This window comes from Mirounga leonina, unplaced genomic scaffold (genome assembly GCF_011800145.1).
Source record: "Mirounga leonina isolate KUSES-001 unplaced genomic scaffold, KU_Mleo_1.0 Mir_91, whole genome shotgun sequence".
NCBI lineage: Eukaryota > Metazoa > Chordata > Mammalia > Carnivora > Phocidae > Mirounga > Mirounga leonina.
This window is the reverse complement of record NW_023270839.1, coordinates 32,816,601-32,834,912: the sequence shown is the minus strand read 5'-3', so window position 1 is coordinate 32,834,912 and position 18,312 is coordinate 32,816,601. Positions and strand designations below refer to the sequence as shown.

The 18,312-nt window shown below is 46.3% G+C and overlaps 1 protein-coding gene across 3 annotated transcripts in view; it reads right to left on the bottom strand.

Moving 5' to 3' along the window:
* Nucleotides 1-18,312, bottom strand: part of MYZAP (myocardial zonula adherens protein) — an 87,382-nt gene that overhangs the window by 56,347 nt on the left and 12,723 nt on the right. For all 3 annotated transcript variants that reach the window (XM_034994173.1, XM_034994174.1, XM_034994175.1), the window contains exons 3-4: nucleotides 5,472-5,627; nucleotides 1,776-1,868 (exon numbers count right to left, since the gene is read on the bottom strand). In XM_034994173.1, the coding sequence (XP_034850064.1) occupies nucleotides 1,776-1,868; nucleotides 5,472-5,627 (249 nt within the window). The remainder of the gene's footprint in view (nucleotides 1-1,775; nucleotides 1,869-5,471; nucleotides 5,628-18,312) is intronic.

Sequence of the window (18,312 nt, the reverse complement as noted above, 5' to 3'; positions counted from 1 at the left end):
CAAGACCTGAGCCAAAGGCAGACACTTAACGACTGAGCCACCCAGGCGCCCCTTACTTTCCCCTTCTTGATGGACATTTAGGTCTCCAATCTTGTTACTATTGCAAACAATGCTGTGATAACTAAGCTCATACATACGTCATTTCACATGTGAGAGTTTACAGAATACATTCTTCAGAACAGAATTGCTAAGTCACAAGATAGAGGCCTTTGCAATTTTGTAGATACTGCCAAACTGCTCACCCTCAGAGGGATTCAGAATTACATCCTATCCAGCAAACTGCCTGTTCTCCACAGCACTGCTAATTGTGTCTTGTCCGCTCCTACAGGGATGCCAGTCTCATAGGTAAAAATTACATCTCAGGATGGTTTGATTGACTTTCTCTTACTGAGAATGAGGCAGAGCATCCTGTCAGACATTTAAGAGCTCTTCATCCTTCTTTTACTAAAAGTTATCTATAACAAATATCTTCCCTATTTTTATGAGTTGTGGCCTTTTCTTCTTGATGTCTGTACACTCTTTAAATACTCAGAAAATTAGCCTGTTATCTAGGATATGAAGGGCAATCATTTTTGCTAGGTTTCTCATTGGACTTTGGTGTTTTTGCCAAAACACATATTTTATTTCAGTGTGGTCAAAGTTATGAAACTTTTCTTTTGCGGTTTTGGGATTTCATGTCAGAGTAACAAAAAGCCTTCCCCATCCCAAGAGTATAAAAGAACTCACACAGGTTTTCTTCTGGCACTTTTAAATATTATCTTCAGAATTTAAGTCTTTGATCTCTTTGGAATTCATCCAGATATACGTCTGTCATGATAGCATATAAGTTGTCCCCTCAGCATATACTGACTTGTCCATTTCCCTCCCTTTATTTGAGTTGCTACATTTATCATATATTGGTGTACATTTCTGGGCTTTTTTCATGGATGCTTATTTATTTATGTGTCAATATGATACTGTCCTAATCTTTGAGGCTCTCTCAGTTTCTTGTAATATGAATAGAGCTAGTCTTCCTCATTGCATTTTTTTTCCCAGAATTTCCTCAACTCTTCATATTTATTTTCAGTATACTTTGGAATCATCTAGTCCAGTTGTAGAAACAACGTAAAAATCTGTTGGTATTTTTATGGGGTTACATTACATTCATACATTAACCTGAATAGTACTGACGTCTTACGAAGTTGGCGCTTCCTGTCTAAGCATATGGTATGTCTTTCCTCTTGGTACAGTTTACTCCTAGATATTTGGTAGTTTTCTGTTGCTCTTATTTCTTCTTACCAGTTGTTTTTCATATACTGAAATCTACTTGTTTGTATCTACTAATTTTTTTACCCTGCTACCTTACCAAGTTGTTTTTATAGTTGTTTTTTATTTTTCACTGGTTCACTTGTGGGTATATAATCATATAGTTTGTAACAGTGACAGTTTTACATTTACCTGTCCAGTTTTTATACCTCTAAATTCATTTCTCTTGTTTAATTCCATTGGCTAGTCTCTCAGGTACAATCGTAAATCGTAACGATGATAGCTGGCTTCATCGTCTTATCCCTGACTGTGGAGGGAATGCTTTGAATGTAAAGATTATTCTTGCCACAAAAACATCCCTTTAAATAATAAACTTAATTCTGTGATAAAATTCCCTCAGTTCATTTAAAATATGATTCCACTCGCAAAGAACATCATAAACTCAAATATGTTCAGGCACCAGCCACTCAGAGGGAGTACTAAGCCCTACCACCCCTCCATATTCCCAAGTCACTGAGATATTCACTTACTGACAATTCCTGGGTGAGCTGTCGAATCTTCTGTCTCATTTCGTCATAGTCTCCATACATTCGCTTCCTTACTTTTTCCAAAGTGGCTCTCACCTGCAGCCCACAAAGATGCTAGTTAGAGATCAAGCTATAACATTTTCATGTGAGGTTTGCTGAAACCCAAATGACAGGAGGGCCCCACAAAAAAACAATTTTAAGAACATGACAGTTTGGGGGACGCCTGGGTGGCTCAGTCAGTTAAGCGTCTGCCTTCGACTCAGGTCATGATCCCAGAGTCCTGGGATCGAGGCCTGCACTGGGCTCCTTGCTAGGAAAGGAGCCTGCTTCTCCCTCTGCCTGCCGCTCCCCCTGCTTGTGCTCTCTCGCTCTCTCTCTGACAAATAAATAAATAAATCTTTAAAAAAAAAAAAAAAAAGAACATGACAGTTTGGGAGATTAAGGGAGAAAATCACTCCTAATATCTAGTTAGAAGCTAAGAGAATTATCCAAATAATACCAATAATAATAAATACGCGTTATGATTATATATTATTATAATTATTAACAAAGGTTAATTATCCAAATAATAAGCTCTGAAGAAAAAATGGTTTGTTGAAATTCAGCTATCACCTATCAAAACACATTCAGGCAAGACTTACCCCTTTTCCTATCATGCATTCTTTTTTTATTATTTATTTATTTATTTATTTATTTGACAGAGAGAGACACAGCGAGAGAGGGAACACAAGCAGGGGGAGTGGGAGAGGGAGAAGCAGGCTTCCCGCAGAGCAGGGAGCCCGATGCGGGGCTCGATCCCAGGACCCTGGGATCATGACCTGAGCTGAAGGCAGACGCTTAACGACTGAGCCACCCAGGCGCCCCTATCATGCATTCTTATAAGTTGAAAATTTATAACAAGTCGATTCTATAAACAGGTGGCTAGGAGAACCAAAAAGCAACCTCTAATTTTCCCTTTCTCTGCTCTGACTACCAAAGAGCAATGAAATATCTGGAATATGCAGCAGGGAAGTATGAGCTTAGAGAGACCATAAATTTGAACATTAGTTCCTCGATAATCACCAATAACACACAAGGCACGAAGTATAACGAAGGTCAGGGTGATGCCCTAGACACCTGTCCACACAACCACTGATGAAGTCCCTCTATAGTAGCGCTTCTGAAGGAGGAACCAGGTCCTTAAAAATTTTATGAATAAAAACAAAAAAAACCTTGACCCTATCTCCTCCCTTCTGCTGCCCCTCTGGTGGAGAGCTCAGCGGTCCTCAAATAGAAAAGAAGGATCAAGGGAGCCCTCTGCAGAGAGCTCCAGAACTTCCACCGCAGAAAGGGCTGGAAGGCAGCAGTTGGTTGGGATAAGGGGTATGTAGGGGACAGCATGGGAGGGGCAGAGACTTCACCCTGAAGCTGTATGTGCATAGCCAGCACATGGTTTTAAATCAGACTGCATGTTTATTAAGGGCTGACTGCATCTTGGTGAAGATTTCGGCAGCGGGGTCTAAGTTAAGGTGCCAAGCTTTCCCTAAACGAATTCTGATAACAGAGTCTACTTTTGTGCTGTTATCTACAAACATTTTGGGAAAATGAGGCCCAAAACACAACTCTTCACTCTGGGCAGACAGAATGGCTTTCACCGTGGCCCTGAGTTGGTGCCCCTGCTGCTCACCAGGGCGCAGTGGGCCGGCTCTCAAGCGGGTGGCAAATACTTCAGGAAACCAGCCGGGCCAGAGTCACTCATGGCAAGAGAGAACCAATAATCCCCTAAACGTGCTTAGGGATAAGCAGGCCAGGGATGGATCTGAAGTCACCTATAGGAGGTGGGACCTGGAAATTAACTTTAAGTTGCAGGTCCCAGTGGAGGCTGGTAATTCAGGTCAGAACCACCCCTGTGTCCTAGGCACATGTCATCCCTGGTTCACAACCAGCCTCCACCTGCTGTTTGTGTCTTGGGCAACTGGCGACTCTCGGCTCTGCTTCAAAGGTTTACCTCTAAAGCAGTACCATGTTATCTAAGACATATGAGAAGGGACTAAGTGTTTCCACGAGAAAAACAGGGGAGACTAGGAATGTTCAAGTTGCTTCTATATAGGAAAAATGATTAAAAATAATATTTGCAGAGTAGGATGACTGGGGATTTGAGGCTGATGGCTGTCACACTTGTCCTGTGCTTTTGTGTACCTTTTTTGGTTTTCCTTCATTTTCTCTGTTAAGCATTTATCATTATTATTTTCAATTAAGACAAGATGTTTATTCCTTTTTAATTATGTAAGTATCCAAATCTTTCAAGACTCATGAAAGAAGGTGCTCAAAATATTTATTATTTTTAATATTTGATAAGAAATGTTCTTTTAAAAAATCCATACGAAAGCTGACAACATGACTTTGTGTCTTCTCTGCAAACACTCCAAATAAAAAGCTGGCAGTTTTGACTTCAGGGGGCCCCTCCCAACCTCCACAATCTATACAGGAAAAAACTGAAGCCCGGGGAGAACAAAAGCTTGGCTGGGCCAAACACAGAGATGGACACTGAACCGAGGTCCAGGGGATACCCCACTGCCCCACACTGTTCTGCTTCTCATGAGCACTTTCTAGTCCACAGGCTGGTGCTCAGGGCCCATCAGTGTCAGAGAAACTCATTCCCTCTCCATCTAATCACACTGATTTGGTCAACAAAGGCATTGGGAGGCCAAAGAACTAAAAAGGAATGGAGATGGATGGATGGATGGATGGATGGATGGATGGATGGATGGATGGAGACACAGATGAAAAGAAATAAAAAAATTTAGAAGGAAATGTTCCTTAACCACAGTTCTAATTAAATGATGGAATTATGGATGGTTTTATTTTCTTATTATACATTTTTATATTTTCCAAATTTCTTTGAAAAAAGTGTGTAATTAAAAAATTAAGAAATGTAATATTAAACACAAAGAAATGACATTGATTGGCCTGAGATGGACAGTGTCTACTCTGTTTGACTTCTCAGCATCTGTTTCAACATAACTGATTGGTCTGAACCAACCATAATCAATTTCACTCCCCTCTCCAGGGGATCCATCCAGGGATGGATTGGGAATGGGCATGTGACCCAACCCTGGCCAATGAGACATGAGGAGAAGCCTAATAAAGGGCCTCTAAAAAGAAACCAGAGATGAGTGGCCTCTTTTCTTCCTCAAGACACCATGATATTTTCAGATGATGCCACAAGCCTGAAGCTGAAGGCCAGAACCAAGGGAAACTCAGACAAGTAGGACTGGAGCCTGGACATGCCCTGGTCAGAGCCTACCTACCCCTACACGTATCCCCACACGAGACAAATTTCCTTTCTGAGTTGGCTTCTCTGTTCCTTACAGCCAAAAGCAACCAAATGTATACAGTTTTTGAAACTCATGTGCTGGGAATGGAGTGTCCAACATAATAAGCAAAGATCACTTAAAAGCCCCCATATTATACACGAAAGATGGGAGTTATTTGGTCTCCTGAGCATCCCTACTTAGTCACCTCCAGCAGTTCACTCTAGACCTCACTGCAGAATTACATCTGCACCTTTAACATTACCGTGAAGATATGCAGAAACATTTCCATCCAAAATGGTCACGCTAGGAATTCTTCCAAAAGGCCTTATTACATTCACTCCACCGTCTCACATGCTACAAAAGGAGTATAAACAAAACAAACAAACATCCTTAAATGACTCACATCTCTGATGTAGTTCATCTCTTCTTTCAGCTGGTTGGTGGACCACCCATACACCACCATTTCTTTCTGCTCATTTGGATCCGATCTCCGCACCACGCCGTAGACAACACCCTGAGGAAGTTTCCTGGTTGGCTCCCCATTGCTTAGGTCAGGGTGCTTCAGGAAGGGAGAAAAGAGGAAAGAATAATGACTGTTTAGGCCTCATGGGAGCAGCTTTGAGAAGGGGTGCACTGGGTATGGGCATGCGGGCTGTGCGGGCACTGAGGAGCCGGGTGGCAAGGAGAGGCCGGAGGAGACCCAGCCGCTCACCCTTCTCCCGCTTGTTAACTGGCCTGGGCTGGGCCAGCTTTGCCCTAGAGGAAGGGCATCTTTCTCAAATTTCTACTGAAGCCCTATCCACCCACCTAAGAGTGCCTCTGCAGGGCCCCTCCGGCCTGGACGGGCGCCCTTCTCATTCTCACGAAGGTGCCAGATGGACCTGTGTTATCCCCTCGGGACAAGAGCAAGTGTCTGCACTCTCACAGTCCTCATATCCTGGTAATGCTGCTTTTCCCCGTGATATCAGTTCCTCTGGATACCTTCAATCTCATCGCTAAATACAACCCTTGAAATGCATGAGGTTGAGATACTGGGGGAAGAATGCTGGCTGCCCTCTGGCAGTCAAATTGTCCCCTGAGGGTAGGACTGACCCTGGACCAGCTCTGAGCAAAGGAGGGTGGGGGGATGAGTACACAACCTGTTGTGACCATTCATGAAATATTTCTGAAAAGCCAGGCAAAAGATCCTTCCAGCACCTTAATTCCTTCACCTAAAGCTTTGATCAGTGTTGAAATGCAAACGCCCTTGGGAAGGGGTAATATGTCCAAGTCCTAACACACCTTTATAGAATGAAGGCTCAAGAAGCCCGAGAAAGGGAAATTAAGATTTGTTCAGCTTCTACCATAAGCCAGATACGTTCCTTAGCACGCTGAATCTTTACGACCACTCTGGGACAGAGCGATGAGCCTCTCCATTTGATAGCTGAGAAAACCAAAGTTCAGAGAGGTTAAATAACTTGCTTCCAGCCACATACCCAGATTCAAGGCCGATTCTCTGACACGAAGTATACCTCCCCATACTACAGGCTTTGTTAGGTGCAGGAGGCCAGAGTAAGAGCCCCCATGAGGGAGAAGGAAGGGCAGGACAAAACCAGGGACTGAGACTTCATAGACAAACCAACCTACATCCAGTCTCCCCTGGGGCTGACCCTGGTACCTTGATAATCACAGTACAGAAGCCTGAATTCCATAATGGCAACTCTGCTCTCCCACTAATTTTTTATTTTTTTAAGATTTCATTTATTTATTTGGAGCGGGGGGAAACATGAGTGAGGGAGGGACAGAAGGAGAGGGAGAGATTCTCAAGCAGACTCTGTGCGGAGCCGAACTCAGGGCTCGATTCCACAACCCCGAGATCACAACCTGAACTGAAATCAGGAGTCGGATGCCCAACCAAATGAGCCACGCAGGTGCCCTCCCACTAATTTTTAAACCACCATTGCATAAATCATGCACCTGCAAAATATTTTTGGCATACAAAATCGTAATTTGCATTTTAAAATCATTCATTTGGGCAGAATAAAAACTTTATGATCCCATTCATTTAAAGTTTGTCAGAGAAAAAAAGAAGAAGAAGAAGGTAGCGGGAGGGGAAGAATGAAGCGGGGGAAATCGGAGGGGTAGACGAACCATGAGAGATGAGGGACTCTGAAAAACAAACAGGGTTCTAGAGGGGAGGGGGGTGGGAGGATGGGTTAGCCTGGTGGTGGGTATTGAGGAGGGCACATTCTGCATGGAGCACTGGGTGTTATGCACAAACAATGAATCATGGAACACTTCATCTAAAACTAATGATGTAATGTATGGGGATTAACATAAGAATAAAAAAAAAAGTTTGTCAGAGAAGGGTCTAAAAAGATACATGACAAATTATTAATAGTAATGACCTCTAAGGAGGGGACAGCATGGCGGGGCAGGGGTACTGGGTATCAGAACATCTTTCAATTCTTTCTTTATACCCATTTGTATTGTCTGTCTGTCTAGGATGGGAGCTTTAAAAAAAAACAAAAAAACAAAAAACTAGAAAACGAAACATCCATTGCTTCCCACCCTTCGGTACATATTTGGCAAGAGATGGGATATGACGGGTTGTGACACTCTGTATCTGCTTCCAGAAAATGATTCCGCTCGCGTCCTTGGTGCTTGGCTCCCACAGGCATTAAGGCAACTCTTGAAATTTGTATACAAATTTAGGCGGAGAGGCTGTTCCATGGCCCTTGGTGGAGTGACAAGCTGGGATTCCAGACCCCCAGTTTCCCAGACATATAATTAGGAAGAGGAAAAGCTCTACTGCAACTCCCCACATACCAGGCAACAAAAGCATGCTCTTTCAGTCAGTCTCCACCCAGTTCCTGAAAAACAAGCTGCTGAGGACAGGAGGCTTGGCTGAAAGGCTTTTCTGCAAGTCAAGTCTGTCCCAGATGGACCGGCTTTCAGGAAAACACTCAGGTGGCCGCATACAGAGGGCTGTGCCTCCCTGCCCAGCGGAGGGATGAGGACCAGCACCCGTGGAGGAGGACACACACAATGTCACAGACAACACAACGAGGTGTGAGAAACACAGCTCTAGATGTGGTGGCTCTAACAGTTACGCGTGGAAAGACATCGAAGGTCTGTGAAGTGAAAACCGGTCATTTCCATATTCTTGGGTTTTGTTTTTAAAATGTATGTTTGTGGGGCGCCTGGGTGGCTCAGTCGTTAAGCGTCTGCCTTCAGCTCAGGTCATGATCCCAGGGTCCTGGGATCGAGCCCCGCATCGGGCTCCCTGCTCGGCGGGAAGCCTGCTTCTCCTTCCCCCACTCCCCCTGCTTGTGTTCCTGCTCTCGCTGTGTCTTTCTCTGTCAAACAAATAAAATCTTTAAAAAAATAAATAAAATGTATGTTTGTGTGCATAAAACATCTAGAAGGACGGAATCCAGACTTTTAATACCAGTGGCCTCAGTTGAAACGGGATTTCATTCTTTTTCCCCTTATGCTTCTGTAGGTCTGATTTTTAGCCAGAAAAAAAAAGGGGGGGGGTGTTATTTTTGAATGAATAACTTTCATTTCAGTTTTCAAAAAACTAAAAAATTACTACAAAGCCAAGGATAAATAATAGAGCCCAGAGAGGGGCCCGGCCCAGGACTCTGGTCAGGAGCAGGGCCGTCCTCCCGGGCCGCTCCACGCCGAGAGGGTTCCCGAGGCAGCGTGAGCAGCTGCGGCACTGTTTATGAAGAGCGAGCAGGGGACAAATACTGGTTGTCTCTTTTATTACACAGCCTCTTCTTTAATCCCCACCGAAACCCTACCACATAAATATTATTAGTTCTCCCAAGGTGGCGACATTCAAGTGCCTGAGTACATCTTCCCAAATCTAAGCTCTTCCCTTTGACCACAAAGCCTTCACAATAGCTACGAGTCAGGAGTGAAACGGAATCTCACATCTCCATGTGGAAGCCCAGACCTCAGGGGCAGGGAAGCCAAGAGCCGGGGCCCCGGACCCAGTGGTCGGGGCCACTGGGAAGAGGCAGGCTCAGAATGTGGAGGCTCCTGTCCAGCCTCCTGGGCGCCATCTTCCCCTCTGCGCCGGCCCCCCCCACCTCCTTTCTGTTCCTTTATCAACCTCCTTTTTGTCACATGGCATGACACGGGCCATTCCCTCTGTGTGCAGTGCCCACTGCTGGGCTGCAATGTCTCTCCCTCAAGGACATCTTCACTCAGACTGGTTAGGTCCCTACACCTTCACCACAACCATAACACAGTGACTATTAGTATCATCCTATATGGAAGGCCTGCTCACCCATCCACCGGGCCTTATTGGTCTTCTTTTCCATCACAGTCTCTGACACCTAAGTGACTGACAATGAATTTCTCAATAAATATTTGCTAAATGGAGAGGGAGCTTTAGAAGTTAGAAGAAATTCCGGGGACTTTCCCAGATCATGTAAATATGGTCCAGCTGAAGGGAACATCCTCTGCTCTTCTTAGATGGAGGAACAGGGAGCTGATGTTTGCCCCGGTCATAAAATCTCTACCCAGAGGAGTTGCAAAGGAGCCCAAGACTGCTATCGTTCTGACAAAATGTCAGTATGCTTTTGGTGAAAAACTGGAGAACACAGAAAAAAACAGAAAAAAGAGTTGACATGTTTAGCACAGTATCTGTGGCAGAATATTTTTCCTCTCAGGTCCTTTAAAATATCTCCCTATAAGATAAATATTAGTTTTTCAGGCATGATAACAGCATTGTGATTGTATTAAGAGATAGCCTTTATCTTTCAGAGAAACATGCTTAAATATTTACGATATCTGGGATACAGGGTGGAGGAAGCGGATGAGAGTACAGACCGGGCAGGACTGAGCCTGGGTTGAGGGCTCTGGGGCTGGGTGAAGGGTCAGTGATTCATCACACCATTCAGTCTCCTTTTGTATATGTTTAAAATTCTATGTAATTAAAAGTTGGGGTTTTTCTCTTACACTGTTGGTGGGAATGCAAGTTGGTACAGCCACTTTGGAAAACAGTGTGGAGGTTCCTCAAAAATTTATAAATAGAGCTACCCTATGACCCAGCAATTGCACTACTGGGTATTTACCCCAAAGACACAGATGTAGTGAAAAGAAGGACCATATGCACCCCAATGTTCATAGCAGCAATGTCTGCAATAGCCAAACTGTGGAAAGAGCCGAGATGCCCTTCATCAGACAAATGGATAAAGAAGATGTGGTCCATATATACAATGGAATATTACTCAGCCATCAGAAAGGATGAATACCCAACTTTTACATCAACATGGATGGGACTGGAGGAGATTATGCTAAGTGAAATAAGTCAAGCAGAGAAAGTCAATTATCATACGGTTTCACTTATTTGCGGAACATAAGGAATAGCATGGAGGACACTAGGAGAAGGAAGGGAAAAATGGGGGGGGGGTTGGAGAGAGAGATGAACCATGAGAGACTATGGACTCTGAGAAACAAACAGGGTTTTAGAGGGGAGGGGGGAAGGGGATTGGTTAGCCCAGTGATGGGTATTAAGGAGGGCACGTACTGCATGGAGCACTGGGTGTTATACGAAAACAATGGATCGTGGATCACTACATCAAAAACTAATGATGTATTGTATGGTGACTAACATAACATAATAAAATTAAAAAAAAAAAAAGTTGGGTTTGTTTTTTTTTTTAAACTTCTTTCTAATGCTGCTTGGTTGGTATTAAAACATCAAATTCTTAAAAATGTACTAGGCCTACAAAGAGCCTCCTGGGCATGAAACAATACGAGGCAAAACTACCTTGAAAACCAAAGCCCTAACAAATGCACGAAACGAAAAGAAAGCGCCAAAGAAGGGAAAAAGTACCAGCCGACTGAAAGGCATCCCGTAACCCGTACGTGAAATGCAGCGGAATTAACAACAGGCAGGATCAGAAAAACATACGGAGACTCTCTCAGTTAAACTGTTCCCTGGGCTGTACTCATAGCTGAAGAATAACTTACAGGCTCATGCTGTTTTCCCCAGAGATGAATGTAGTGGAAAGTGCCTTAGAGAGAAGGAGAAACTACAGAAAAGGACCTTCACCTAAATTCCTGCCGCAAGGGCTTTCCGGCTGCTGGAGAGCTAGACCATATTTCCCAGAATATATGATCTTCCATGAGATAAGCTCCATAACGCAGGGATTGGACCTGCCGCATTCACTGCTTTATCCCCAATACTCAGCATAAAGAGATGCTCAATAAATACGTTTTGAAGGGAGGAGGGAAGACAGAATATTTGGAATTGGGTCTATGTCAGAAGATCTGGAGCATCTGGTCTTCCAAAACACTGATCTGTGCAAAGGAAGAAAATCCTTTGGTCAAGAAGGGTTCTCAGCGAAGAAATACCAGCAGACACACACAGTTTAACATAAATCCAAACCGATGGTGGTAGCCCGCCACAGCCAGCCCATGGCCCCGGAGGCCAGGACGGGCAGCTGGTCACCTGTCCGGTCTGCCAATGCGACTTAGGTGGACCATTACATGAACTAAATGACATGCAAACTAGAAGCCAAGTTATTTCCAAAACTTCTTGCTTTGAACCTCTTCTTCCAGCCAGAGGGCAGCAGCTGACCCAGGGATAGCTGAGCGCTGAGCCAAGGGCATCCTACCTACCTTGCAGGCAAGGGACCGCACCGTCAGGAATGTGCTCTGACCTGTGTGTCCATCCTAGCAAATGAGGAGTTCCCAGTCATGAGTCACACTTGACATTGTTTTATCTCCTTGTGACGAAAATGAACACTACAGCCAGCCTGAGAGGCCTTCCCACAGCCTGGGAGGCAAACAGGGAGGGGACAGTCTCCTCAAAGGAATGGATATCGCTGGCTTATTAAGGTATTTGTTATTTCTGAGAATCTCACAGACCGAAGAGACCATTTTATATAAAATAATAATCTCATGTTTGGACAAAGACCAATCATTTTTAATGCTTAAAGAGAAGGAAAAGAACAACCTGTGGCCAAGTAGAAATCCCAAAGGGAGTGTAGTTCTAATAATAGTATCCCGATAGGAGGCAGCTTCTTAAAGCTATTACCTTCTAGCTTCTACGCAGTCAACAGCCGGTTGGGCCCAACAACCCCAGAGAAAAAGGAAAAGACTATCTGGAGGGCAAAATCAGGAACTTCTTGGCTGGAACCCAGTTACATAGTACACACATCAGGTAACCTTGACTGATAAAATACAAATATCCTCCAAAGACCTTCCCTGATAAGAGAAAGTGTGAGGGTTGACATTCCCATGGCAACGTGGCCATGGCAGAGACCCAAGTTGGAACTGCGAATCCAGTGTCCTAGCTGCGTGGCCTTGTGCAAGTTATTTACTGCACTGAGCTTCAGCGTCCTGAACAGGACAAGGGGGATAATACCACCCACTTGAGGGTCGTTCTAGAAATACACAGAATAATACATATAAAACCCCGTGGACGCTGCTGGGCATACTAGGAGATATGGATAGATTCTATTATTAGTGGGATCTTTCCATTTCTGAGTATCTAGGATCCTGCTGAAGTCTATGCATGTCTGGAGGCTTCTGTCTGTCTGCCTCTCTCTTCTTGGGTCTTTCAGCTGTTTGCGTCATAGCCATCGCCGTGACAGTGAGATGTTCACCCCTCGACTGGTCTTGTGGCTCTTCCTAGGGTGACAGTCGCAATCTCAGGAGGTCAAAAAATGGAAAAGAGCTGTGTAGTCCAATGGGTTTGTAAACGGTAGCCCAGCCATCCTCGGTGCCTGACAAGGCTGGGGCAGGGGGGGTGGGGTGGAGGGTGGGAGGGGGAGACTGCTGGAGCAGCCGGCACAGCCCTGGCCTTGCTTGAAACCCCAGTCCCTAGGCTTTCCCCTCTTTTAGTGATGGACTTCCCTACATATTCAGTTGAATACAGAGGTCCACAGCTGAAGAAATCTGGAAAAACACTGGCTCCAGGCTAATACCTACATTTGCTAGAAGAGAAAACTGAGGCCCAGAGATGACCTGTCTGGCCCAACCACTATGGTGGCGGGTGAGGGACCAGCACCAGGACTCAGGCCTCTTGCCATCTTCCCGGGGCTGCTATCTCGGAGAGCACACGGAGTCCTGCACGCCATCAGGGCACCACCAGTGCCAACCCGAATCCTGGCAGCACACTCCCCCACCTGACAACAGCCCGTGCTGTGGTATAAACAGTCACGCCAAGGACGAGGACTCAGCACGCTTACTCATCTAGAGCTTTTAAGGGCAAGGGGACTATAAAGCTCAATGGCAAGGTTTGCTCCTTTGAAACATTATACTGGGCTATGAAAGTTCCCGACTTTGCATTCATACACATGTACCTGCTCTCCCTCACTGGTGTTCTTTTTTTTTTTTTTTTTAAGATTTTATTTATTTATTCATGAGAGACAGAGAGAGAGAGGCAGAGGGAGAAGCAGGCTCCCAAGGAGCAGAGAGCCCGACGCGGGACTCGATCCCAGGACCCTGGGATCATGACCTGAGCCGAAAGCAGACGCTTAAAGACTGAGCCACCCAGGCGCCCCCTCACTGGTGTTCTTAAAGATCTAAAGAGAGACCGCTTCTGTAAAAAGACAGGTCACTAACGGACACCTGCACTGGTGGGAGGTTAACAGCTACTGAAAATATCATCTGCTTCGAGGCGCCTGGGTGGCTCAGTCGTTGGGCGTCTGCCTTCCGCTCAGGTCATGATCTCAGGGTCCTGGGATCGAGCCCCATGTCGGGTTCCTTGCTCAGCGGGAAGCCTGCTTCTCCCTCTCCCTCTGCCTGCCGCTCCCCCTGCTTGTGCTCTCTCTCTCTCTCTCTGACAAATAAATAAAATCTAAAAAAAAGAAGAAAATATCATCTGCTTCAAATTACTTTGTCGTTTGCAAAAGCCTTCACCACCACACAGACTCAGCAGAGCTCAGGTCGTGCTCGCTAAAATTCAAGTATGCAGTGAGACCCTGATTTAGCTGATAAATCTGTAATAGCTGGTGTTTGTTCTCTTACTGCCGTGTGTGTGTGTGTGTGTGTGTGTGTGTGTAAGAATACACTACATACAGATTTGCACAGGCATATGGGTACATACATTCACAAAATTCTTTGGAAATGATGGGGGTTAATTTCAACATTATCTACACCAGTTTGAATTTTAATGTTCAACAATTTTATAAACATTCTATTCCATATTTATCATGTCCTCAGTATGAAATGTGTACCCACAAACTAAGAGCATTTCCTCTCCCATATTTTTAATAATTTTTAATATATAAACAAAAGCCCACAGCTAATTTATCTGAGTTGTTAATATAATTTCAGATAACATTCTCAAAGAAATTTGTTTTAGGCTGAATTGTGTCTGCCAAAAAAAAGATATGTTGGAGTCCTAACCCCCGGTACCTCCAAACTTAACCTTATTTGGAGAGAGGGCAAATTAAAATGAGGTCATTAGAGTGAGCCTAATCCAGTATAATGGGTATCCTCATAAAGAGGAGAAAATTTGGATACACACAAACACACACCAGGAGAACACCACGTGAAGACTAGGTTTAGGAAGCCACACACCAAGGACTGCCACAGCCACCAGCAGCTGTAAGAAGCAAGGAAGGATTCTTCTAGAGCCTGCAGACAGAGCATGGCCTTGCTGACTGACACCTTGACCCCAGACTTCTAATCTCCAAAGCTGCAAGCCAATGTATTTCTGTTGGTTAAGCCATGCAGTTCATGGTACTCTGCTATGGCAGCCCTAAAAACTAAAACAAAGCAGAACAAAACAAAAAAATCATAAGTCATTCTTGAAGCACCTACTATGTGCAAGGCAAGGAGCTGGGCTCTGGGACACAAAATAAAAAGACATCACCCATTGCAAATGGCTCTGAGGGAAATACCTATGGGGAACAAATGCAAGAAAACACACTCCTTCTCACCGGTCATCGGTCATCGGGCAATGGGGATGTGAGATGCCTCAGGAGACTCTCACACAGAGGGAGGGTGGGGTCAGAACACTTCCTGAATGTGAATACGTAGGTTCCATTCCAAACTCTCATGCAGCCTAGACCTTTTTGGGCATGTCTATTCATTTAAATGATCCAGATTCATATTTTTAAATACCAAAATAATGGTAATGCGCTGATGAGATACCTGTATCCTAAAAATACCACATGTAAAGAACATGGAAAACTGGCCTGGCCACCAGCAGGACAGGGCTTAGCAGGACAGAGCTGATGTGCAGGGTGAGCATCTCCCCAGAAAAGCTGGCTCCCAGCCAGGAAAGGAGCAGCTCTCGGAGGTAAAGTCTGCAGAGCGAGGAAGCAAGGCCTGAGGACACGGGCAGAGGGAGGCTCAGATTTACAGAGAAGGGCATACGGATATCAAACTAAGATGCCATGGGCATGGCCCAAGAGGAAGATGCGGGACAGGCAGTTCCAGGAGGGGGAATAACTCCCAGAAGCCTAAGGGAGAAAAGCAAAGAAGGGCCACTGTGCTTGGCATTCGAAGGGCTGAGCCTGGCCCTGAGTCACTACCTCTCTAAGCAATGTTACAGGCCACTTTGGTGGGTCTTCTCATATATTAGCTCACTTACTCTTTGCAACCAGGCATTACTGTGCTTCCTTTGAAGACAAGGAAACTGAGTGGCAGAGAAACTAAGTGTTTGGGAGCTCATCTGTGGCCAACAAAAAGCAGTCTCGGGGCAGCTGGTACCTTGTAGAAGAGAAGGACTAAAAGCAGTAGGCAGGAACAGCCTGCTATAAGGGCAGGAAACCTCCCCCTTCCCCCACTGGAGCCCGGGACTCCAGAAAAAGACGCCTCTGCGGTGACCGCCTCCAGAAGTCTCCAAACACACCGTCACAAAGCCGGGCAAGATCCACCGGGCGCCAGAGCCCTTCCCTGTAAGGGGTCTCTCTGCAGTGACTTTGGGAAGAGCGCACGGAAGAATGGCCCAGCCCATGTATGTGCGGTCAGCTGCCCCATGGAATCCCAGGTGCTCGGAACACACAAAGCATCAGCCACAACGGCGTCAAAGAACAAGGCCCAGGCCCGCCCTCCGTCAGCTGCAGCTCCAGCAGGATCCCGGACATGGTCCTACCAGTTCTGCTTCATCGGACGCCTGGCAGGCCTTTCCCATCTTCCCACTTCCCCCTCGGCACCAGCTCCGATCCCCCCAGCCCTTGCACACCCCCGGCCCCTCCAAGAAACCCAAGTCCCCTCCACAGGGAGGGTGGTCCCGAGGTCTTGGCGCCCTGCACTTTTGCGGGGCCACCACGTCCCAGGGAGGGACAACCATGGTGGAGGCGCGTCACGCGGCACTTTCAGGGCCTCCTTGCCCGTGCCTGGCCCCCGACCCCAGTGACTCAAACGCAGGAAGCTGGTCAGGACATGGTGGCAAATCACTCAGAACGGCCTCACAGCTACCACCAGTACCTTCTGGAGCAACCACCACCCAAGGACGTCAGTCCTGGGGAAGCGGCCGGCCCCACCCTCCTCCTCCACTCTACCCCGATGCTTCGGCAGTGAGTCACCGACGCATCACCGATGGGCGCCTGGCTGCACACCGGGTCCGCCAGCAGCGTGCGAGGCCGCCTGGCACATGTTCCGCCCCCACGGCTGCTGCCCGCTGTTCCCCACAGCCCTGGGCTGCCCCCGCGCCCACCGGAGGGACTCTGGCCCCCATACCGCCACTTTGACCTGGTTTGCGGACGAGGGCTCATGATAATATTTGGATTAAAAAAAAAGAGGGTCTTATGGCTTTGAAAAGTTGAAAAGCACTGTTTAAGACAAAAGGGGCAAATCTAAGTATATGACTAGGTTACCGACTCCCGCCTGATGTAGAACACACGCCCTCTCTGCTGGGAAGACTTGATTCCTCTCAGCGGTGACGTGCCCTCCAGTGCCTGCAGCAGCAGAAACCCTTCCTAAACCTCTCCCAGGCATGCAGCTGGGGTCTAGCTCCAACGGACCAGACTCCCCACTTCCCTTGCCACGCACACGGGGACAGCCGCTACGGCCCCTCTCCTTCACTCCCTCCAGCTTAGGCCGCTTCCTCAAAAAGTGCTCCTTCTGATTCTTCATGTGTTAAGCAGCCGTGAGCCCCTGGACACAGCTCAGGTCCAGTTCCCTAAAAGGACAGACAAGGCAACAGAGAGGGCAGAAGGGACACCCCCCGGCAGCACAGTGCCCCCCTCCATCTAGCCAACAACAGGTGTCTGGCTGGGTGGTTCTGGTGATGAGCTTTTACCCCCCGACTTCTTCAGAGAATATTCAAAGCTACACAAAGGCTGAGAAAATAGTTCAAGGTACCATTATCACAAGTAAGAAAAGTAACAGTTATTCAATAATATCGAATATGTGGTTCATATTCAAAGCTGTACAATTACCCCAATATAACTTTTACAGATTTTTTTTGATCCTCGATCTAACCAAGGTTCGCTCATTATATTTGATGTTAACCCTCCTTAGTCTCCTTCTGGCCAAATGTTTTTGCAGAATGTCCCACATGTGGGGTTTCTTTGTTTCCTTATTGTTCGATTTAGTTGAACAAGTTGGCATGAACATCACATAGGTGTTATCAGGCACTCCTTGGCTGCATCACCTCGGGAGCCCATAGGTCAGGCTGCCCCCCTCCTGGGAAAGCTAGACTGGAGCTTTGGCTGAAATGCTGGCTGCCAGACTGTACCACTGGACCTTCAGGGCCAGGAGGTAACGTGTGAGGGGATCCTCTGGGAGCATGTGAAAACACCGTTCCATGATAACCTTCCACCAACTAGCCTTTGCATCCACTGATGAACTGACCTAGGGGTTACAAAATAGAGATTTTCCGAGTTTATCAGCTGACGTTCTATAAAAGAGCTTACCCTTTGTAAATCTCTGATGATTACTGTACACTCGTGAATCTTTTTTTTATTACGCAACATGTCAAAACATATTACTGGCATTACTTTTTTTTTTTTAAGATTATTTATTCATGAGAGACAGAGAGGCAGAGGGAGAAGCAGGCTCCCCACAGAGCAGGGAGCCCAACGCAGGACTCGATCCCAGGACCCTGGGATCACGACCTGAGCCAAAGGCAGACGCCTAACCGACTGATCCACCCAGGCACCTCTGTCATTACTTTGATGTTCACATTGTTCCAATTTTGCCAGGGCAGTGAGATCCCCTTCAAACCAGCTTCTGGGTCCTTTGCTATGACCCCCGTCGTGTGAGTGCCCACCTCACTCTCTAGCAGGAGACATCCCAGGCTCGCCCTGGACTTGCCTTGCTCTCACGTGGGGCCAGGCATT